Source organism: Xenia sp. Carnegie-2017, unplaced genomic scaffold (genome assembly GCF_021976095.1).
Source record: "Xenia sp. Carnegie-2017 unplaced genomic scaffold, XeniaSp_v1 HiC_scaffold_19, whole genome shotgun sequence".
Taxonomy (NCBI): domain Eukaryota; kingdom Metazoa; phylum Cnidaria; class Anthozoa; order Malacalcyonacea; family Xeniidae; genus Xenia; species Xenia sp. Carnegie-2017.
Genome location: NW_025813481.1, coordinates 1298472 through 1322500, shown reverse-complemented (window position 1 = coordinate 1322500; position 24029 = coordinate 1298472). Strand labels below are relative to the sequence as shown.

The window sequence follows — 24029 nt, the reverse complement described above, 5'->3', positions numbered from 1 at the left end:
CATAATCACCTCGGACCCGATCTGTATGAGCTAAGATGCTTATCAGTAAATCAAAAGCTACCAAAAAAGAAAATTATGACCGCGAATGACACTTGTATAAAAAGTCTTTTATCCTCCATAACCTTAGCAGCTTTATCGTGAGTGTCATCATTTGCCAACATGACAACATCGACGCCACAACACCGTAAATATCTCCCCAAACCTTGCAACATGTTGTCGACAACAACGCGAAAATTACGAGGAGAATTAGGCGAGCCGTGTGCCACTGGTTTGTTCAGTCTATCCTGTAAGGAAAGAAGTGAACGTAAAACATACATTTTGGGATATATATGTATGTATATTGCACGAACAATAGGAGCATAGAATGATTGTAAGTAAATAGTTCCTTGAACATACGTACATATTGGTATACATACATACAACAAACATTAGGAACATTAATGAATGATTGTTAGTAAATAGTTACTTGAACATACGTATATATTGGTATACATACATACAACAAACATTAGGAACATTAATGAATGATTGTTAGTAAATAGATACTTGAACATACGTACATATTGGTATACATACATACAACAAACATTAGGAACATTAATGAATGATTGTTAGTAAATAGTTACTTGAACATACGTATATATTGGTATACATACATACAACAAACATTAGGAACATTAATGAATGATTGTTAGTAAATAGATACTTGAACATACGTATATATTGGTATACATACATACAACAAACATTAGGAACATTAATGAATGATTGTTAGTAAATAGATACTTGAACATACATATAAGTATACATACATACAACGAGCAGTAGGAAAATGAGAACATTAATGATTTTTAGCAGATAGTTACTAAAACATTTTGGCTTCGAACTATGTATACGTAAATACCACAATACATTACATTATATAATTTTTCAAGTTAAAAACTCAGGCCATGTCGGCCACAGGCAGCTGTCAGCTTTCTTTTCCTAAGGCTTACTCCCAACGGGAAGACTAATCAAATCATCCGCCATGATCCATTTGAACAACTAACAATCATAGTCATTCATATAATTATTATGACATATTATACAGAATGAGGAACGAATGTATTGTTTATAAATTTTTTATTGTCATGTTGAGTGTCTTAAGTCTTAAATTGAGTCTTAAAACACCCAAAAAATTGTACATGGCATGACAACACCCACAAAGAAACCACCGAATCAAAACTTAACAGACTGAACATAATGCAATCGAAACAAGAGCATTCCCGACAACATGACGCTCAATCCATCCCTACATCAAAAACCGTTAACATGCAACAACAGAAACAAATACAAAATCTCACCAAGTCAACTAACGATGTTCCAGGTTTTGGTTGTTTTAAAACTTTTCCTTGCTTCCTCCTGAACATTTAATCACAAAGTCGGTTACTTGAATACACCACTTAAAGATATTATGGTACTTTACATTAGTCAGTTGACGAAAGAGTCGCTTTCTTTAAAATATCAAGTAAGTGCGGACATTGCGCAAGGATATGGTCGTGAATAGTAGTTAATACAAAAATTACGAGCATTGGCCGTCTGCGAGTGTTAGTAGCTACCTGCCAAAATGAAAGGGCTTTCAGGTTAGCTCAATCAAGAGATCAACACTAATTATTCTTTGTATATAATATTTTTAAAGTAATCTGTTTATTTTTATTCGTACTTTGAGAATCAACGACAAACTCTGACCGTACAGGTATTGTAAATACTAACGCACATGCAAAACAAACGGTGTTATACCTGTTTCGCTTTGGAAACAACCACGGTAAGTTCGGAGTACATTCTTCTAAATCCACGGTGACATTTTCCTCTTGCATCCATGTCGTAAGTACATCGTACACATCAATAAGACAACGTGCATCTAGAGCTGTGAACGTATAAACATGAAACTTTTTAATCCTTGTAGCGATTCATGTAAACAGGGCAATTACCTGAAACGGAGCCTGCATGAAAACAATTCGAAACTACTTGTTATAATATGTTAACATGTCTATTTCTGTTTAAGTTAGGAATATTGAATTTAGTATTTCATATATTTTCACGTTATTTTGCCGTGTCAAAATGAACTGAGTGCGTCACTTGTTAAATTAACAGACTCAGAGAAAACGTAGAAATTTGTGGGTCACAAAATGACGTAGCACATTTGCCTTTACATCTGTGATGAGAATGGTGAAAAACTAGAATGTTTTCAGATACGTAAAGTTACCCTATAATACACACTAAATATACTATACACACTTTGTAATGTCTTAATAATTTTTTATGCTTACAGCCAGGGTTATATATTAGAATTACGGTGTACGTAAACATCACACACGCGACGGAAGAGCCACCCAACAATATCCAAAACAGTGATGTAACCAGAGTGCCCAGCCCTCCCCCGACAAATTTCTAGATCCCCTTAAAATGTTATGTTATACATATATCATGTTGTTTAAATTACAGTTATGCCCCCTTTCCTTTTTGATAGTCCCTCCCCCCTGTACAGAAAATCCTGGCTTCGCCACTGATTTATAAAACCATTATTCAAAGTTCATGTATTCCATGTCATAATTCCTGAATAATTTATGAAATGTTTTTTATTTCTTGTCAGTAAACAAACTTACCAGCATATTCGACTTGTTTCGGTAACAAAGGTCGTTGTTCCCAGTCTGAGAGCTGATACGTTTTGTCCAAAGGCGACCCTAGGCACTGCTGCACCAACAGACTTAAACCCTTCTCACTCAAATGTCCAAAAAAAGTTAGGGACTTTGTTGTTTCGTCCACTCGTCTCCTTACCGCTGGGATCTGGAACAACTACGAACCAAAGTAAAAATTTCACAGCAAAATGAGCACGAAGGAATCGTGAACAAAAATAAACATTCAAAATAACCATTTTCAAAAACGTACCTTTCGACTAAAAGTACACAAATCTACGAAACTCTTCATCTTTTTAATCGACTTCTCGAGGATGGGTAAAGTCGCTATTAGTGCCTTAAAATCGGACTCAACTCCATATCCTATAAGAAATAAATGCTACATGACTTACGAACATTCATGACCAGACAAAGAAAGAAAGAAACTGGCACTTGTTGTAAATTAGACGCCTATAAACTAACAGTTTAAAAATTGCCGAATCGCTATTAAATTTGATGTTCATTTTGAAAGCAAAACAGACATGTTACTGATAACGCCCATTTCTTTACCTAACTTCAGAACATTGGCATTCGCAAATACAGCGTTGCCAAACGAGAGAATTGTATTCCTAGGCACTTCGTTCGCTATGGCAATGACATCCAAAATAAACACACGATCCCGAAGAGATAACTGAACAATAGACAATCTGAAAGTGATTGCGATAAAATGAAATCACATAATAACCATCAAAGCAGTGATGACATGAGTAAGAAAATCTGGACAACATTTACTGGTGACAGGAGAAGATAAAAAGATGTAACAGTTCAAATAAAAAGCAAGTTGTATTTTGGGATGATTACAGAAAGATGGCTTCACATTTAAGTACTGCAATGAAACTCAGCTGATAGAAAAAATTCGCGCAAAGAAGGGTTGAGTAAGTCTGATATAAAGACCAAGACTCATTTTTATCTTGGCCTTGTTAGCAGTATTTTTTCACAGTGATTTAGGCAAAAAGGGGGCCTCGGGGGTTAAGCCCCCACTAACAAAATTCTTGCCCCCCCTAAAATGCTGTGTTTTACATATATTATATATGTTCAAACGACAGTTATGACCTTTCTTCCCTTTTGACTGCCCCCATGACAAAAAATCCTGGCTACGTCACTGTGTAAATGTCCACGTGGAAGTCTCATGTTCAAACGACAGTTATGACCTTTCTTTCCTTTTGACTTCCCCTCCCCCCCCGTGACAAAAAATCCTGGCTACGCCACTGTGTAAATGTCCACGTGGAAGTCTCGTGTTCAAACGACAGTTATGACCTTTCTTTCCTCTTGACTGCCCCTCCCCCCCATGACAAAAAATCCTGGCTACGCCACTGTGTAAATGTCCACGTGAAAGTCTCATGTTCAAACGACAGTTATGACCTTTCTTTCCTTTTGACTTCCCCCCCCCATGACAAAAAATCCTGGCTACGCCACTGTGTAAATGTCCACGTGGAAGTCTCATGTTCAAACGACAGTTATGACCTTTCTTTCCTTTTGACTGCCCCTCTCCCCCATGAAAAAATCCTAGCTACGTCACTGTGTAAATGTCCACGTCGAAGTCTCATGTTCAAACGACAGTTATGACCTTTCTTCCCTTTTGACTGCCCCTCCACCCCCAAAAGACAAAAATCATAGCTACACCACTGTGTAAATGTCCACGTTGAAGTCACATGATGCATTACCTTTGCGCTAAACCGGCCTGACACATTTGAGGTTTCCATTCAGCATCAAACCCAATTGAACATGGACGCTATGAAAAAAATACATAAAACATATATGAACGTCATAAGCACAAAACGATAACTCCAAAACACATTATCTACAATGGTAATAAAAATATTGATACTTAATTCGTTAAGGATACAAACAAAAAGTTTCTTCATAGAAACGACAAATGGATGCAACTTTATGCTGCTCGAGGCTTTCTAGTCCCAATTCCCCTGCTGACTCCCGTCTGCTCTACTTACCTTGGACAAAATCTCTTGACACATGTGCAATGATTTTTCGTCATCTACAAAGAATATTCTATCCGTGGGGATATCTAGGGAAAGGTATTGCATTCTGGGATGATATTCTTCCTGCACGTCTCTTTCAGGCACAGTGTGAAAAGACGAACAATTTCGTAATTCATCGTCCCAGTCCTCCGCGTATGGTTCCCTACATATAAATGATAAAAACTTTGTACCGTAATAGAAAAGCCTAATAATTTTTTGAAGCCAAATTTGAGCTTCACACACGCAAGATTACACTCAGACACGCGTGTGTAGTTCAATCAATTTTCACTCCGCGAGAGAATCTCGAAACACTAAACACGCATGTCTGGGGTAAAATCTCGCGTGTTTGTGTGTAAGATTTGGCTTCAATTATTTGCTATAGGTAGCGTTCAATGTATTTTAGTTCAATGGGTAAAATTTTAAATTTTACCCAATTGCAGTTAAGAGTCGTTTTGAAAATATTGGCGTATGCACCAATTCAAGGCATCCAGCATGGAGACAGAAAAATTTTACAAACAAGTTGAAATTTTCACGCATATTTTTCAGGATTTTAGTCGTCTTTTTTAAAAGCTAAATAAGGATTCATGTAGAAAATGTATCCTATTTTTTAGCAATATAATTATTATTTTGAATTCATGTTTGTTTTCTACGCATCATCACTTTATATATAGGTATGTGTTCGTAACAGCGATGATAGTTGCCTACCTTAGAAATATATATAATCAATTAACACAAAGTTTGCGGCACACGGTCGGTTACGATGGAATGGGGCGAGTTATCGTTTGTTTATACAATTTAAGTGATTTATTGGGCCGTCTATGGTCGGATAAGCTTAAACACTCCCCCCCCTTGTTCTGAATTTTGCAACTATATTTCTAAGCTCATCAGACAAAATCCAGTAAAAAACTTCCCTGATCATACACGTAGATACCGACAAATCAGCGCAGATGTCTGCTGATAAGGAGAACCAACAATTTACATTAGAAAGTCCCATGGCAAAAACCTTTTAATTTCATGCACAAGCACTTACGAATTCTGTGATTCATTACATTCTCTGTCGGAGGAAAGTTGATAAAATCTTGCCCATCTTCTAGCATCTTCATCATCACCAGATTCGGTCAACAGTTCGACAAGACTTCGTTGCAACGACAAATTATTACCCACACAACGCTGAATACATTAATTTCCATAAGTCATTCAAGGTCAACGATGCAACAAGGTGACCAACGACATTACATAATGCAGGGATGGATTCAGAATGACTTGACAGGGGGTGCTCTATTTTTTACAAGATGTTAGTTCAGTTTGGATTTGAGTCTGTAGCTTATTTTATGGGGGAGGGGGGGGGGTTATGTGAATCTAGCCAAGGCTAGTGGGGGTGTGCACCCCCCTGCACCCTTTCTAACCAAGGTTAGAGGAGTAGAGTGCACAACTCCCCGCATCCCTCCGCTAAATCCATCCCTTATATAATGTCCACATATGATTAAACAAAAACTAACCTCGATTAAATCGTCCCATTTCTTGACGGAACTTCCTTTCTGCAGAAAAATCAACAGTATTATTAAATACAAATATGTTGAATATCATCATGGCGTATAAAGATCAGTGATTCTACTCACGTCTTTCTGTCGCTGATGAAGAAGATAACTTAATCCTTTTATGTTCTTTGCTTTAAACAATTCTGGGAAATCTTCTAGATAGAAATTAGTAAAATGCCTTCCAATAGACTGACGACTCTCGAGTTAAAACAAATACTGTGCGTACGTGGATTAAGACTGAACTTTTTTACAATCCTTTCTCCAAGTTTGATTAACGACGTCTGAGTCACTTTGTTTGTAGTTGGTTTCGATGGGATGATGTCGCTGGATAAAGAATAGAGAGTGTAAACACAACCATTCTTGTTTAACAACCAGGATAAGATGGACTTCCAAAGAGCATTTATTTAAATATAGACATTCTGGCACAAGAACCAGGGTAAGACATTCTGGGATAAACTACTAAAGAGCGCTAATGTAAATATAGACATTCTGGCCCAAGAACCTGGGTAAGACTTTCTGGGATAAACTACTAAAGAGCGCTAATGTAAATATAGACATTCTGGCCTAAGAACCTGGGTAAGACTTTCTGGGATAAACTACTAAAGAGCGCTAATGTAAATATAGACATTCTGGCCTAAGAACCTGGGTAAGACTTTCTGGGATCAACTACTAAAGAGCGCTAATGTAAATATAGACATTCTGGCCCAAGAACCTGGGTAAGACTTTCTGGGATAAACTACTAAAGAGCGCTAATGTAAATATAGACATTCTGGCCCAATAACCTGGGTAAGACATTCTGCGATAAACTACTAAAGAGCATTTACGTAAATATAGAGATTCTGGCCCAATAACCAGGGTAAGACATTCTGCGATAATCTACTAAAGAGCGCTAATGTAAATATAGAAATTCTGGCCCAATAACCTGGGTAAGACATTCTGCGATAAACTACTAAAGAGCGCTAATGTAAATATAGAAATTCTGGCACAAGAACCTGGGTAAGACATTCTGCGATAAACTACTAAAGAGCGCTAATGTAAATATAGAAATTCTGGCCCAATAACCTGGGTAAGACATTCTGCGATAAACTACTAAAGAGCGCTAATGTAAATATAGAAATTCTGGCACAAGAACCTGGGTAAGACATTTGCGATAATCTACTAAAGAGCGCTAATGTAAATATAGAAATTCTGGCACAAGAACCAGGGTAAGACATTTGCGATAATCTACTAAAGAGCGCTAATGTAAATATAGAAATTCTGGCACAAGAACCAGGGTAAGACATTCTGCGATAAACTACGAAAGAGCATTTACGTAAATATAGAAATTCTGGCCCAAGAACCTGGGTAAGACATTCTGCGATAAACTACGAAAGAGGATTTACGTAAATATAGAGATTCAAGCCCAATAACCAGGGTAAGACATTCTGCGATAATCTACTAAAGAGCGCTAATGTAAATATAGAAACTCTGGCATAAGAACCTGGGTAAGACATTCTGCGATAATCTACTAAAGAGGGCTAATGTAAATATAGAAATTCTGGCCCAATAACCAGGGTAAGACATTCTACGATAATCTACTAAAGAGCGCTAATGTAAATATAGAGATTCTGGCCCAATAACCAGGGTAAGACATTCTGCGATAATCTACTAAAGAGCGCTAATGTAAATATAGAGATTCTGGCCCAATAACCTGGGTAAGACATTCTGCGATAATCTACTAAAGAGCGCTAATGTAAATATAGAGATTCTGGCCCAATAACCAGGGTAAGACATTCTGCGATAATCTACTAAAGAGCGCTAATGTAAATATAGAGATTCTGGCCCAATAACCAGGGTAAGACATTCTGCGATAATCTACTAAAGAGCGCTAATGTAAATATAGAAATTCTGGCACAAAAACCAGGGTAAGGCATCCTGAAATGAGTGCCAAAGAACATTTATGTAAATATTGACATTCTGGCTCAAGAACCTGAGTAAGACATTCTGATATGAGCTGCCAAAGAGCGCTAATGTCAACATAGACATTCTGGTCTGACATCCCGGGTAAAGACAATCTGGGATGAACTATCATGGAGCAGTAACTGGCACTGCAAAAATCTCAGTTATACAACATCATGCAAGCACAAGCTTCAAAATGCTCAGATTTTCAAGACTCCTACATTGAAATCCAATATTCTTCAAACACACCCGATAAATTTGTGTTTAAACAGCGAAAGCACAATTGCAACACCTTGATAGTAAAAGCGCAAATATCCACTATCTTAATAATAATAAAAAAACGATGTCTCCACCAAGTAGGCAAGTGCTCAATGGTCAAGAAGCGTGTTTCGAAACGCATGTACTAAACAAACTCGGAAACTTTCGTCTGCTTAGCGTAAAGTGACGAAATCATACTTCCAAAGACGATATATCTTCTATAGAGGACTGACATGTAACCATCCCCACCCCACCCCCCTCAAGTCAAACGCTTACCTTGTCAATTCGTCCAGTTGTTCATCAGACATCTGGCAGAGTTTGTCGAGCATGCTCACAAATGCTCGTTGTTGCCAAGGACAGCCGGCAATATAACTGTAATTTCAAAAATACTTTCTCAAACATTTTAATCGGCTAGACTGCAGCGCTTGTATGGGGAGCGCGGGCTCGTTTTTGATTAGGGTTATACGGTTAGGGTTTGGGTCAGCGTTCAAGATGTCCGCTAAACTGAAATAGTCCCACGATCTTAAGTCAATGGTTAATGTTTTGAGGTCTGTCATTTTTCTTTGTTCATTTCAAAAACTATTTTCATTTATATATATTCAAACATCAAAAAGCTACCGTTAACAGGGAAGCAAAAATCAACAACTATCATACAAAAAAGACAAATACAGATTATTTAGAGCACTCCCGTACGAACCTTTCCACAAGTTGGACTTTGTTTAAAATCAGAAGTGGAAACAAAATCTGTAAGAAATAGGTATTTATCAAAATTATAAATAAATCACACGATCTATGATGAAAAACAACGATTGTCTCATAATTACAGTCCTTCAACATAAGTGTTTGATTTTGCCTCAGTTGAAATCCGAAATTACGTACTTTCCAAGACAAGGATGGAAATTTTGAGAACGTACAAAGTTTGTCACAAATTGTGCAAATCTAATCTAATCTGATCGCAAACAAATCTTCCTAATCATGTAATCATTTGAACACATTTAGTACTTACCTCCATTGGCTGAAAACAAGGCTGTAAATTGAGCTTATAAGCGATTGTGACAGCCTGAAAAAACATTAAAAAGTATGAATGCAAAATACAAATAAACGTATAAATATTCCATAAGGAGTATTAAGCTTTTTTTATAATGACATTCTTCCGTACCACTAAGTTAACCATTCGATAAAAAATTCACGTAATTTCACATATATGGGAAAGTTTCATTTATAGCAAAGCTCACTTGTGTAAAAATATGCAAGAACTAAGATGACTAAAGTATATAAATTCTCAAGTTTTAACGTATTGAAGAACATTAGAACGTTTCAACATCAGATCACTCCTGATGAAGACACTAGACTGGAGTATATAAAAACTCATGTTTCAACATCAGATCACTCCTGATGATGACACTAGACTGGAGTATATAAGAAGTCAAGTTTCAACATCAGATCACTCCTGATGAAGACACAAGACTGGAGTATGCAATGACTGAAGTATATAATGAAGACACTAAACTGGAGAATATACAAAAGAAGACACAAATTCATTGTCAGATCCCTGTTGATGACGAAGGTAGACTCAAGTTTCAAAATCACAGCAGTAAACTTAAGCATCAACAAAGAATTAGGTTTTAAGAATCCACCATTACAAATGAAACCACACAATTAGCAAATTTTATGTATCAACAATCAACACCACATCACTTCTGAATCCTGATCGAAACATCTAATTATTACTGACCAAAAATTTGAGACAAGAAATTCTATTGCAATTCTATTGATAAACAACCGTGGCCCTCATACCTCCTTATAACACTTTTTTGTCTGTAGGAGATAATACACATGTCTTTGAAGATACTTGTTTCCTTTGCCATCAAGGTGAAAGACCTTGTTACACAAATCAAACAAATAAAGCTTCCTGGTTGTCACAATCCAAAGTGCACGATCTTTTTCAATATCTGTTGGAGAAGTGTTGTTGAACAAACCAGACTCCCGCCAACTATCAAATTGTGTCAGGGCAATGTGTGCAAGTGATTTCTTCCCTTCCGAAACATTAGAATAGCTGTTTTCTACTACATAAAGCAGAAATGAATACGGAGCAGAGATGTTTAAAATCTCTTGTAAAACTGCTAAAAATGTTGATCTGTCTGCTTGATTAAATATTGCGTCGAGTTTAGTTAGTTTTTCCATAAAATCCCATTGAAACATTGTCTCATAACTGAAAGTTTGATCAGGATGATCAGCAGAATGCTCATTATGTACATCATGAGGTACTGTACCCTGATAATTTGTCATAATTTCACTGACAATTTGTCTTTTCATTGTCGCTTGACTTGGTGGAAACATCTGCTTGTCATTCTTTGCCGAAGGTATTTCAGGCAAAGATTCCGACATTGTATCTTGCATTGTATCTTCGAAATGTGTTGGAGGAATTTTGGTGTCCCAAGGATCATAAATATCCATGTTTTCATACAAAAGATCTTCAGCATAAGGATCAATGTCAGAATAATAATCGACATCAACATCTGAGTAAATTTGATGTTTATCAATTGCAAATTCATTTTTGTCTCTTTCGTATGATTTGTGAAATTCCGACTTGTTGTCATCATTAGAAAAATGTCCATTGATGTCAGAAAGCCATCTACGATTTTGATAAGTTTGAGAAGGCACGGTCACCTTTCCACACATTTGTGGAAATACTTCATTGTCAAAATAATTAGTTCTTCTAAACGAATGGTCAGTTTTCCAAGTGTTCCCATCGACAACATGTGTTACCATTTTGGTGGCTAATGTGGCTTGGTTTCTTTGAAATTGATTTGTTGTACTTGAGGCAGGCTTGAAAACAGGACCACCAGAAGCATCTGAGAATGCACCATCTCCAGTTGATGAGCTTGCTTCAATTTCAGCATCCCAATCTTCTGAATCCTGTATGTGCAAATGTTCGACTCGTAGGCAATGTGCAAACGAACTGTTGTTTCTGCTTGCACTTGCCTCTTCAAACGACTCCACCATGCTGTCATTAGTTGAAACAAGGTCGACGCGAAGGCTTTCTGTTACGTTGAGTTCGCTGGCATCTTTGTTTTTCACAAAAAAGTACATCAAAACAGAGAAAGAAATTAGGATTGAAAAAGTCAAAAATGGCGGCGAGCTCTTCTCCCAATTCGAGTGAAATGCTAAACTTCACATGTAAAGACCTTAGCTTATTACAACACCGTTTCAGTGCTCGGTAAAATTAAGACAACGCTTTTATACAACAGCAAAAAAATCACTCCTCGACTCAAAATAATCAGAGAAAGTCTAAATGAAGAAAAACTTTCAATAAATTTAAATCACAGGTACAAACCTGTCAAAACTGTTTCTTCAGTTTCTTCATCAAGCGAATCGTTATTTGCTTCGCTTTGAGAGTCCGTGGTTAAAGCATGCACTAACGAAGATACGACATTTATTAGTCCGAACATAATTGTTTTCAATTTTGAATTTCATTGAGAGCTTTAAAAATCACACGTGGGAGATGCGGAGACGGGAGTCATGGGGATAATGAGGGACGGTGAAAGGTGTTGGTTTCGTCTAAGGAATATGGATACGAACAGCGTATTTTGTATTTAATCCGTGTCCTCGATATTTGGTGCTAGTAAATGATACGACTTCGATGTAGACATATTTTATAAAATTCAGTCTACAACAATTTTGTTAAAATCTGGTGGAGTTGCTCAAACACATCAATCTCTACAATCATTTTATCCTTACTCCAACCCTAATAGTCATGCAACGAACACAGTTGCACCAACACATTATACTCAATGTATCCTTACAGCAATTGCTCTTGATGTTACCCCACAGTTATTATTTCGTTCCGCTATTTTGATGTAACCTGACTCGCCCCAGGCCCTTGACCACGAGTTCTTGATGAGCCAATAAGGAATACCCTTTTCTACGCCATAACCAACGGCTAAAGCTGCATGGTCCAGAGTACTACCTGAATATAAAAACATTGACATTGTTCAGTGACATAGCCAATTTGGTCCTGCGATGTAAAAGTATTTCAGTGTTCAATAGGAAGACAAAACGTGAAGGCTGGCTACACCGTTGACTTTGTTGAACAACCAATTTAAATAATAAACCTGCAGTTACTTTCCAAACTCACCAGAACACTCAGGATCGTAGTATATGCCAGAACTGTAAAACTTAAACGACTTTGGACGTGTGTTTATCAAAACAGTAACAGGTCCATATTGCGCGATAGCCTGTTTCAATTCCGTCGCATTTCTTTGAGCAATTTTCATGTACGAATGAAGTTTAACGCCTATACTGACGTTCTTGAAATGACAATAGCCTTCCTGAAACATACAAATTAATTACAGACGTAAACCATTAATTACCAAGGTAAATCGTTAATTACCAAGGTAAATCTTTAATTACCAAGGTAAATCGGTGATTACCAAGGTAAATCGTTAATTACCAAGGTAAACCGGTAATTACCAAGGCAAATCGGTAATTACCAAGGTAAATCATTAATTACCAAGCTAAATCGTTAACTACCAACTTAAATCGTTAATTACCAAGGTAAATCGGTTAATTACCAACGTAAATCGTTAATTTCCAAGATAAATCGGTAATTACCAACTTAAATCGGTAACTACCAAAGTAAATCATTGATTTCTTGTTTAACTATTCACTGACTCACAAAAGCTTTGTCAGAAAATAACGAAAACTTGGATAATTAATTGAGTAAAATATACAAGTTTTGTCTGAACCAACCTGGGCCAAATAACGTCCATACGTATGCTCTTCGGCAAGACCGCCATGTTTCATGATCCATTTCATAGCTCTATGGGGGTAGCCCCCTTTACAGCCACGATTTCCAAAACCCCAGGAACAATCAATGATTTCCTGCTCGGAGAAATTTGGAAGATAGCCGTACTAAATGAAACAAAAAGACGGGAAAGTTAAGTATGTAATTATTGAGTGTTCTTCGTTGAGCTGAAGTCTAATGTCTTAAGCAGAAAGATACAATGTAAAACATGGGTCTTCACTAACTCTAGTCTATAGTCATGAGGAATGAGGAATGATCTGATGTTGAAACTTGAGTCCTTAAAAAGTAAAGTTGAGTAAAGTAAAGTTGAGTAAAGTAAAGTTGCGGAGTTGCCTGAAGTTGGTAACGGTCGAACAACGAGGGAGTCTATTCCCTTTTCGTTTTAGAGCTAGACAAGGAAGATCTATGCAGAAGTGGAGCGACAAACCTACTCTCAACTCCCTGCTACTTTACCGTGCAGAACAGATAACCTGATTTGCGCTACTCATACGCTGAGTTGGTGAGGGCTGTTATCGAACCTGGGACCTTGCGATCACCAGGCGAACGCTCTACCGACTGAGCTATCCTGCTCGATACCTTATATACCCCAGTCTAGTGTCTTCATCAGGAGTGACCTGACGTTGAAACTTTAGTTCTTATATACTCCAGTCTAGTGTCTTCATCAGGAGTGATCCTATGTAGAAACTTGAGTTCTTATATACCCCAGTCTAGTGTCTTCATCAGGAGTGATCTTATGTATAAACTTGAGTACTTATATACTCCAGTCTAGTGTCTTCTTCAGGAGTGATCTAATGTAGAAACTTGAGGTCTTATATACTCCAGTCTAGTATCTTCATCTGGAGTTATCTGATGTTGAAACTTGAGGTCTTATATACTCTAATCTAGTGTCTTCATCAGGAGTGATCTGATGTTGAAACTTGAGTTTTCGTATACTCCAGTCTAGTGTCTTTATCAGGAGTGATCTGATGGTGAAACTTGAGGTCTTATATACTCCAGTCTAGTGTCTTCATCAGGAATGATGTGGTGTTTAAACTTGAGTTCTCGTATACTCCAGTCTAGTGTCTTCAGCAGGAGTGATCTGATGTTGAAACTTGAGTTCTTACAAATACTCCAGTCTAGAGTCTTTATTAGACGTAATAACGCCGAAATGCCGAAAACCGAATGCCGAAACTTCAGTCCAATAACAACAACATCGACCTATTTTTTTCATCACTACCAATGAATGTTAAAACTTAATAAATTTCAACCTGCGTAAAATAAGCTCCTTCCAATGCTCCAGTAGCTGCATAAGCGTAACAAGAACCGCAAATGCCTTGGCTTGTTACGGAATTGACAGCACCAAGTTTACGCCAATCGACTTCACGAGGAAAATCATCGGTGATTGGTCGAAAAGACGAACCGCCATCAGATGCCATCTCGTCTTCATCATGTAATAAACCTTTGTGTTTATGCAGCTCGTCATCTGTCATATCCATGAAATGATTCGAACGTAATTTATAACCTAAATGCATCCGATTTCGCGATCGTATAAATCTACACCAAAAAAAACATCACGGAGAGTATTTCACGAAGCATACACGGGAATAAGGCGATGGCTGCGTGATAATTTTATGTGAGGGACTGGGTCAGAAAAACTGGAATGGCACTCGAGGAGGTTTGTTAGAACTCTCGAGCAGGTCAAACCTCGACATTCAGTCTCGCGCTTGCACAGTGATCTGCTCTCGAGTTCTACCAAAGTTTTCCAGTCTCCTAGATTTGCATAAGTCTGTGGAAGCACAATACACATCTTTTAATTCTTTCATAAAATAAAAATAATGCGAAACAGATAAATTTAACAAAAACGTATCAAATTTTTCGTCTAACATGTATTCATTGTTGAATTGCAAATTCTTTTTGATTGATTTTATTGATTTAACTGCACTGGCGAATGCAAACTCGCTATGTGCCAATCAGCTCTCGCGTTTTATCATTTGTATTTTATAAGATGCAATTTCAGTTGATTAACAAGACATTGTGTAAAATATAAATTAGCCTTTATTACAGACAATACCTTAGATTATGGCGATAAATATCCTTCCTAGATTCGTTTTCTTTTATTGAATTATAACTTTTCTTGTGAGTATTTTTGAACGAGCGGAACAGATTGTCAACGATTCCCTCGTAGTTGTGATGCGACGCACCGTTTCCATAAGCGAAACTTTTCCAGCTCAATCGATTTTGAATCCGATTTTGTAAATTGGAACCGTTTAAAAATGCCTCAATGAGTCTTTGACGTCGATGTATTTCACCATCCAAAATCCTCTTTCCAACTTGCGCGGACAACCTGCTATGTAAGGCATTCCGACTTCGTAAAAGTTTCGTAAAAATATCTCGTGGCCGCAGATAATAATTTCGTGAAGTATCGTCGCGAAATTTGTCTTTTGAACGTGACGAGCTCAAATCCGTAAAGCGCTTTCTGTGCTTTTGACGTCTTGATAAGAGAGCATTTTTGAAACGGTTTCGACGTTTTGATGGAAAATTTCTGAGTTTTTTTCTCGTCCCACCATACCAGGGTCGAATAGTGCTTTTGTACAAAGGTACTCCGTCTGTCTCTTCATATTCAACTGGAGTATTTTTAAGTTTATCATGAACCGTGCGGTCGGTGTTGACATCAGCAAATCCAGACGTTGATTCTTCAAGGTTTCTACTTATCTTAGTTCCATAGACACTTTTCCTCCATCGTGAGAATACAGATGGTCGGAGTGGTACTCTTTGCTACGTTATCGCTCGGCAAACTGTCTCGTTCATCAGCGTCAGCCATGCCTTTTGAAAGATGAAAAGAGTGAATGGTGTCCGATCATCCGAATGCGACAGAAATTCCAACATCGGGTTAAGTTCACCGACGGTGCTCGCGAAATTCTTCGAAGAATAATCAAAGCAGTTCAAATCTAAAAATGACATTCATAATTATTGATCGGTTTATACTTTGATAAATGACGGAAAAAGGGAGCTTACTTTACTTCGTAAAAATATAGAAATTATTATGATACAATAGATTGGCTATTATAGATCGGATAAAATGTATCAAATATAGTACGTTACAAATTTGTCCATTAGTTATTCGAGAATTATCTAAAACAATAGAAGAATTCGTATTTTTATGCACCCCAGTCCCCCACACAAATACACACAAAAATGTTATTGCATTAAGCCATCAAGTACAAAGCTTTTTCCACATATCATCTTCTCGATTGAAAAAAGTAAAGTCAATCAGGATTGATGAAAATTCAACAACGTTCAAACGATTAAGGAGAGTCTTTCAATGCATGTTTAAGGAGAGATGTCTGGAAACTAAAGCCTGACGTGAGATTTATGTTTGCGTACTATAACTGGATTCAGTAACGTAGCCATGCCACAAAAATTTGGTCGGGCTATGTAAACTTCAGGGGGTTGCACGAACACTGGATAGCGTTGTCCATTGGATAGAAAAAATTTTCAAACTTATGAAAAAGGTGTTTATATTTTCTTTTCGAATCTTATATTTTTTGCTTTTTCAAAGGTTTTGTAAAAGTTTAAAAAAATTGCCATCCAATGGATAACGCTTTCCAGGCTTCGAGCAACAGGCCCCAGCGTATTAGCAATATTCATTTCTATAAATATCTATTGATTTTACAGTTTGTAAACACATAAATATTTCAGAGTACGACCAAACTGTCAGTCTTGCTACGCCACAGACTGTATTTGATCGGTTTTTCATTTTTACTATCATCAATGAATTTAATCGTTATCTTCGGGGTTGTTCGTATGAACCCGGCAAACCGTGGCTCAGTGAGGCGTTAAATGATCCCGACGCATTGAAAAGAGCAAAACTTCAAGCTTAAAATTACAACTGTTTGTTAAGCACCACAAGTCATTCCTGTTGAAATTCTCAAATTAAGCCAGACTGGTTGTTTCAGTTCTAAATGTTTTGCGTGGTCATTAAATCAGAATATCGTTAAATTGCTCGAGAAGATTTATCTGATGATGAGTATAGAATCGTTTACATTTACCAAAATCATTTGACGCCTCTCACTGCATCTCGGTTAGCCGGGCTCATATGAACAGCTCCTTCTTACCCATTGGAATTTCCAATGTCCTCCGATCAAAGTTCCACGATTCAAAAATGTCATAGTCGAGAACGTAATGATCATAATAAGAAGAAAGTAAAGTATCATAACCCATCATTTCGTATCTCAATGGCTTCAAAGGTTTTGTCTTCGTAGTATAAAGTACATAGGTATTAACTTTGTTGAAAACTTTGAACTCGTGTTGCCAAACTGCAGAGTGATGTCCGCGAAGAGCGACGTCTTTGATGTACTGAGAAACGGGAAAAAGTAATTGAACACGGCTAAGATTTGAGGACGGTCGCCAATTTCTTAGTTTCAATCACCATGACTAGTAATAATAACTTTGTGATGTACCATTACAGAAATCAATCGCTAACCTTGAAATAATACGGTGTCGGAACAATGCTCTGTGCTTTCACCGGGAATTCCTTCGTTCCATGTCGATGCAAACAGCCGCGATAATTTCTTTGAGTCCTTTCAGAGTATTCTGGGACTATTTTACAGGCAAAACCATGCTCTCCGATCAATTCCTTCTGGTAGGTCCGATCCATACCTGTAACCATAGCGACATAAGTTTGTGTATAGATGTAGAAAATGCACAGAATATCGTGTAATTCATCTTGATATGAAGATCCTTTGGTGATATCAGGGTAACACGTATATATGAATGTACACGTATGAACATTTATAGCCTATTTTCTACTAGGCGGAATTTTCCAAACTAAGGTCAAATTTGCAACACGATTGGCTGTCAAAAAATAATGACGACATCATCTACCAATTACGCACGTTATCAGCTATTACGCGCTGAAAATTCCGCCTAGAGGAAAATAGCCTTTAGGCTACACACGCTCTACATTACCATCTAAACCATGCGTTACTGCTATGGTAGTAACGTACCTCCATAGTAATCAATACGACTTAATTTGTGCTGTCCTGAATACCATGCTTCAAAAGGCTCAACAATATTTCCATACGGTAAAGAGAGGACACCCTTCGCGTGATAGTTTGAAGGAAAATTGAGAATCTCCTTGGCAGGAATGTGGACACGCTTCTTTTTCACAGCTCGCAAAGATCTCTTTGTAAATCTGGATTGAGTTTTGTCGCCATCTTCGATCGTCTGAACATTCAGTAAATTGGTTTCAAAGAGCAAAACTAAAGCAAAAAAAAACAAAACAAGCGCGGATCGTGTTTTAAAATAGTTTGTGGTTTTTTGAAATGAGTTATGCACATAAATCGAGCCATGGAAATTTTAAAACAATATCATTGTTCGTGCCTTTAGAAACCCACTGTTTTTATAGTGAGAGAATGCAGTAAAATTCAGAGAGCGGGACTTAATTTGAATGCTGACAATGATACTAAATAAAGCGTATTGATGTATAAAACAAATCTACAGAATAAAGTAACGGTGTACCGCATGCAGTACCGCATAGTGTGGTCGTACATGTTTTTTACTTTTACAAGATCTATATTCTGATAAGCTTCGACTTTCCCACCTGCTTTATATAGTTGGAAAAAAAACAAGGGGGGAGTGTTTAAGCTCATTCAGCCATGTCTGGTAAAATGAATTGCACCCTGGCAGTACACTTTGCTTCATACTATTAAAGAGCTTGTGAAACCAAATTTTACCATAGTTTTATAATTGTATCGCAAAGACCGGTCATAATGACTTAAAAACTTCTTCAGTTTAATTCCTTTATTTTACCTCTTCTAGAGATGCTCAACTCGTTTATTATGCAAATAACTTCACTGTGACATCACAAGACATAATTAAGACTTGGAAAATGGCAATTTTGTCGACAATGTGCCGTGAAATATCAAACTTTAGCATATATATATATATGGCATAGATGCACATACTCATTTACGCGTTTATTCATTTAACTGTCGTACACGCAAATTAAGTGTTTTCATGATGAGAGAAATTGATGGTCTTTGAAACAATACAATGCTGTTTGCACAATGAATGATGTTAGATATTCAGTAGAAAAAAGTACTACAGCACAAATCTATTCATGAAGTTATATTAAGCCATTTCAGGTGTTCAGTGCAACACAATAAAAAAAATTGTATGGTAAATTTCCTTTTATAAGCAATTTTAGAAAAAGTGGATTACTCTGCTACTGTAGATATCTTTATGTCGGTTCAATCACTAAATGAATTTGGACTACGGTTTTCATACGCGTGTGGCTCAAACTACGTGCTGCAAACAAACAAGTCCGTTGAATTATACTTTACGTAGAGGCTGTAGAGCAAAACAAGAGTTCTACCAAGTTTTAACAAACAAGTTTTTACTATACGCAAACAATTAAATTTGTGCAGTATGCTATGACACAAGTAAAATGATAAACAAACGGCAAATGCGTACGGCAACGATTTCAATGTTAAAATCTTACCTACAGATATCAGTAGCAAGGTTATTCTCCTCTTTCGCCCAAGAGCAACGTATCTATGAATTCCCAGCAGCCGTACTAAAAGATATCTGATAAGTGAAAACATATGCCTGTAGAAAGTGAGAGAAGCATTTGTACTTCATCAATCAGGGAACAACGTTCATAACTCTATGAAAGTGCGCTCAACATCTCAAAAACTCATTGAAGAAAATTGACTTCAAACGTCATAAAAGGAGTTGACTAAAATTGCATGTTTTTGTTGTGTTTTTTTTTTCAAACAAGATATTCGGCATGCCTATTTTTGTATGTGATCTGACAGGGTTCGTTCAAGCTCGCGGACAGGATGGTCTCCTAGGAGCAAAAATACGCATTTCGACGAGCGAACACGTCGCCAACAATGGTGTAGGCACAAATATCTTGCCTTTGAAAACGAATCAATTTATTTTGGATTGTTAGTGTTGAAAACATCTTTAAATAAGACTGGATTGTATATTCGCATTCCATAATATAACAACCTGTAGACCACCCGCTCTTTCTAATACATCCTTAGAAAGAAACAATAAAGACGAAATTAAGTAAAATAATTGAATAGAAGTATGGAAAAATGAAGCAAATTATATTCACAAGATATCTACAATCTACTTTTAAATAGTACTGAAATGTTCACAGAAGGAGGGTTGTATTCAAAGATGGGTTAGCAATTCATCAAGGTTTAGAAAGGAATCCTGTCCGGTATGGCGAATGTTTTAAAAATGCCACAAAAGCTACCTACCGTATTTTAGGCTGAAACTTCAAATTTCAAAAAGATTTTTTTCCAATCCTGGATTAAGATAACCCATCTTTGAAAAACCGTCTCAAGCATTATCCCAGTTGATTAAATAATAAAGCGTTCAAACCCAATTTGTTGCGAATGAAAAACAGAAATTCACACAAAGATTACCGTATAGCGTAGCCAGCCGTCAGATTTACTATCGCAACGTAAATACTGAAGGATTAGCATTATTCATTTCTTTAGAAATCTATTGTTCTCACTGTCAGTGAACACGAAAATATTTACAAAGCGGGAGTAAAAGGTCCGGCTGGCTTCGCTAGCGATAAGATTCCTTAAAAATGCCAGTCTACTTCAGTGAATATGGAATGTAAATTTCAACAGCACCGTTCCAACCCAATAAGTAAACACCGTTTTAACTAAGCTATCTTATTCAATACGTATACATAATATTTAAATAATTCGACAAGACTATGATTTCCACTGTTGCAGTTTTCATGCATGCATGCATACAGGCGGCGGCGGGGGGGGTGTGTCTTTGAAAAACAAAAAAAGTTATTATTAAAACAAGTTCACAGCAATCGTTAACACAACATTTTACTGCAATACAATAATGCACAAACTCGGTCTATTGACCTATTATTGGTCGGACATGGCCACGTGTCCTCGTGTCCACCTATGATTCGTCGGACATGGTCACGTGTACACGTAAAAGGATGCGTTATGAAGCATGCGTTTTTTGGGGGTTACTTACATGGCGGATACATGCATATGAAAAAACGCAACAGCAGAAAACAAGACTCACATAAATACATTGCGTGGCTTAATAATACATTTAATAATACATTTCATTTGCAAATTAATTGCGACAAACTAATTAATGAATCGATTAATTATCAATTAATGATCAACTGACCTTTTTCATTGCATCTACCGTCATTCAAACAGAACGATAAGTTGCACCCTATTCCCGATAGGATCCACAGTTTCCCAGTGGCCATCTGTAACGCGCTTTGCAGTTGCCTTTATGTCTTCGGCTAACTTTGAAAAACTCTCGATGCAAATACAAAGAACAATCGAGCTACACACCTCTGTAGTAATGTCGTTGTTTTGAATGAGAACCAACTCCAAGTCACTAGCAAGAGAATAAATGGCACAGGTGGTACCGGTAACCGAATTGGGACGATTTAAACATTTCCTATTGGTGATACCGCCATAAAAGCGTTTCATTTCCTCCATGTTTCTCGAAAATCGAATCGCGACTTGTACCCCGTGCGCGCCTTTACTTTTGAGCAAAGACAACAAAGGCGCAGGTCGATTTCTCAACGCGTAAAAATGCTCGTATTCGGGATCAAAGGAATGTGTGATATTCTTCTCAATCCATTCGTCGCTATTTTCAGATAAGCACTTCTGGAGACTTGCCATATTTCGGTTGGCACGAGCGCCAAACAGCAAAGAAATGTTTATCGAAGGGTTGAGTGTGGTTATTGCCGGTAACTTATCGCTCTCGACTACCCGAAGGTAACGGAAATTTGAGCAAAACTTAACTAATGCATTCGAAAAGGCATCGCTGATTAATTCTCCCGTTGATTTTGATGTCTGTATTTCGACGTAAACCTTTGGCAAAGGATCAAGGCTTACAGCTGAAACAAATATAAAATAACAAAAAGTTTACATTAAATCACTTCTGATAAAGACACTAGACTGGAGTATATAAGGACTCAAGTTTCAACATCAGATCACTTCTGATGAAGATATTAGACTGGAGAATATAAAAATCAAATTTCAACATCACATCACTCCTGATGAAGATATTAGACTGGAGAATGTAAAAAATCAAATTTTAAAATCACATCAGTCCTGATGAAGACACTAGACTGGAGTATATAAGGACTCAAGTTTCAACATCAGATCACTCCTGATGAAGATATTAGACTGGAGAATATAAAAAATCAAGTTTCAACATCACATTACTTCTGATGAAAACACTAGACTGTAGTATATAAGAACTCAAGTTTCAACATCAGATCACTACTGATGAAGGCACTAGACAGGATTATATAAAAACTCATGTTGAAACATCAGATCATTCTTGATGAAGACACTAGACTGGAGTATATAAAAACTCAAGTTTCAACATCAGATCACAATTGATGATGACACTAGACTGCAGTATGTAAGGACCAAAGTTTCAACATTACATTAAACCAACATTACAATAACAAAAACATCAAACTGGGGTTTTAACATCTCACACTGATAAAAATAGTGAAACAACCACATATTTATCTTAATGATGATCTTACCTTCCAAGCACTTGATACCAATATTTCCACATCTGATTCCATTTTCATGAACATATTTATCTCTCAGTATGGCATAACTAAATGGCTTCATCAGTACAATTGCATAACTGGCATTATGATAGAGCTCAAGCAATGTATTGTTGCAGATTTTCTCCAAATGCAGCATAATACTTTTCATTTGTTCTTCATGTACAGATTGATCAAATAAGAGCAAACTTGCTATATGATCGCGAAGATGCCTGTAACCGCAATTAAACTTTTTGATGATAGGTTCCTTGACCTAAAGGACAAAAGAAAGTATACTGCATAAAATAATGTCCCGAAATTTGAGACAAGGACCATATGGCTGAGTTAGGAAGTACTTGATCTATTCAGATTAGGTCATTTTTTCAGACAAATGGCAACTAAGACTTGAACCAAATTTCAAAATATTGTGGACATCAATATAATGTGTTCTTATAATCTACAGTATTCTACACATTTCTACAAAATGTTTTTAATTAATGAAATTGTCTTTGGAAATTCATGGGATACGCGAAACCAAGCCCTTTTTCCTAAAACAACATAATTATTCGTTTTAATTAATTATGTATTTTCCATTTTGTATTTTCAATTTTGTATGGAACTGTGATTTGTGAGATAACATGTCAACTACAATAGAGTTTTGCCTCAAAGTATGACTTGAAAGTTGAAATGAAAACACTGAATTTAGTATTAATTTACAATCAACATTGCCAAAACTTCCTCAAATTATAAAGATTCTCCCACGCCTTTTATTTAAACTTTAAAGTTCATAAAATTATTTGGATATCATCATAATTTTAAACGCCAACAGCGAAAACGCTCTCTTTCATTCCCCATAGAATACTTAGTACACATACTTTCTTACTTTATAAAACCTACCGTCCTTATTTTGCTCCTTTCTTCTTGTACAGCTTTATTTTCAGAATTAATAAAACACTTCGGCAGTAATGAATCAGCGCTTACAAATTTCACAACGAGTTTCGAAGATGCACCATCAACTTCGTTATTCTCAATATCTTCTGGAAGCTCCTCAAACAAAAAATTTAGCCCAACATCAAGCTCATCAAGACTTGAGTCGGTCATCATTTCAACAATAAAGCAGATAAAAGGCGAACAAAAATAACAGCACAAGTAATTGTGACAAGAATCTAAACTAGTCAATGGACTGTTTTTAAAAAAATTTGTACACAAACCTATTCGCAGGCTTTTATGAACACAATG

General features: G+C 36.8%; 2 protein-coding genes across 3 annotated transcripts in view; both read right to left on the bottom strand.

The window, feature by feature from the left end:
• The window catches only part of LOC124438818 (exonuclease mut-7 homolog), a 43418-nt gene extending 31509 nt beyond the window's left edge, over positions 1 to 11909 (bottom strand). For both annotated transcript variants that reach the window (XM_046989035.1, XM_046989034.1), the window contains exons 1-17: positions 11762 to 11909; positions 10222 to 11492; positions 9431 to 9484; positions 9122 to 9168; positions 8701 to 8796; positions 6455 to 6552; positions 6310 to 6383; positions 6190 to 6228; positions 5721 to 5860; positions 4664 to 4853; positions 4379 to 4446; positions 3225 to 3361; positions 2929 to 3038; positions 2646 to 2835; positions 1780 to 1906; positions 1344 to 1401; positions 123 to 284 (exon numbers count right to left, since the gene is read on the bottom strand). In XM_046989035.1, the coding sequence (XP_046844991.1) occupies positions 123 to 284; positions 1344 to 1401; positions 1780 to 1906; positions 2646 to 2835; positions 2929 to 3038; positions 3225 to 3361; positions 4379 to 4446; positions 4664 to 4853; positions 5721 to 5860; positions 6190 to 6228; positions 6310 to 6383; positions 6455 to 6552; positions 8701 to 8796; positions 9122 to 9168; positions 9431 to 9484; positions 10222 to 11492; positions 11762 to 11876 (2976 nt within the window). In that variant the 5' untranslated portion in view covers positions 11877 to 11909. The remainder of the gene's footprint in view (positions 1 to 122; positions 285 to 1343; positions 1402 to 1779; positions 1907 to 2645; positions 2836 to 2928; positions 3039 to 3224; positions 3362 to 4378; positions 4447 to 4663; positions 4854 to 5720; positions 5861 to 6189; positions 6229 to 6309; positions 6384 to 6454; positions 6553 to 8700; positions 8797 to 9121; positions 9169 to 9430; positions 9485 to 10221; positions 11493 to 11761) is intronic.
• A 154-nt stretch (positions 11910 to 12063) lies between these two features.
• On the bottom strand, positions 12064 to 24000 carry LOC124438824. The gene is given in 12 exon segments (XM_046989039.1): positions 12064 to 12394; positions 12563 to 12755; positions 13177 to 13338; positions 14479 to 14764; positions 15282 to 16158; positions 17326 to 17566; positions 17694 to 17869; positions 18217 to 18471; positions 19713 to 19787; positions 21395 to 22121; positions 22785 to 23064; positions 23688 to 24000. Coding segments are annotated over 10 exon segments (2529 nt in total). The 5' UTR covers positions 21480 to 22121; positions 22785 to 23064; positions 23688 to 24000; the 3' UTR covers positions 12064 to 12215.
• Between the last annotated feature and the right edge of the window lie 29 nt (positions 24001 to 24029).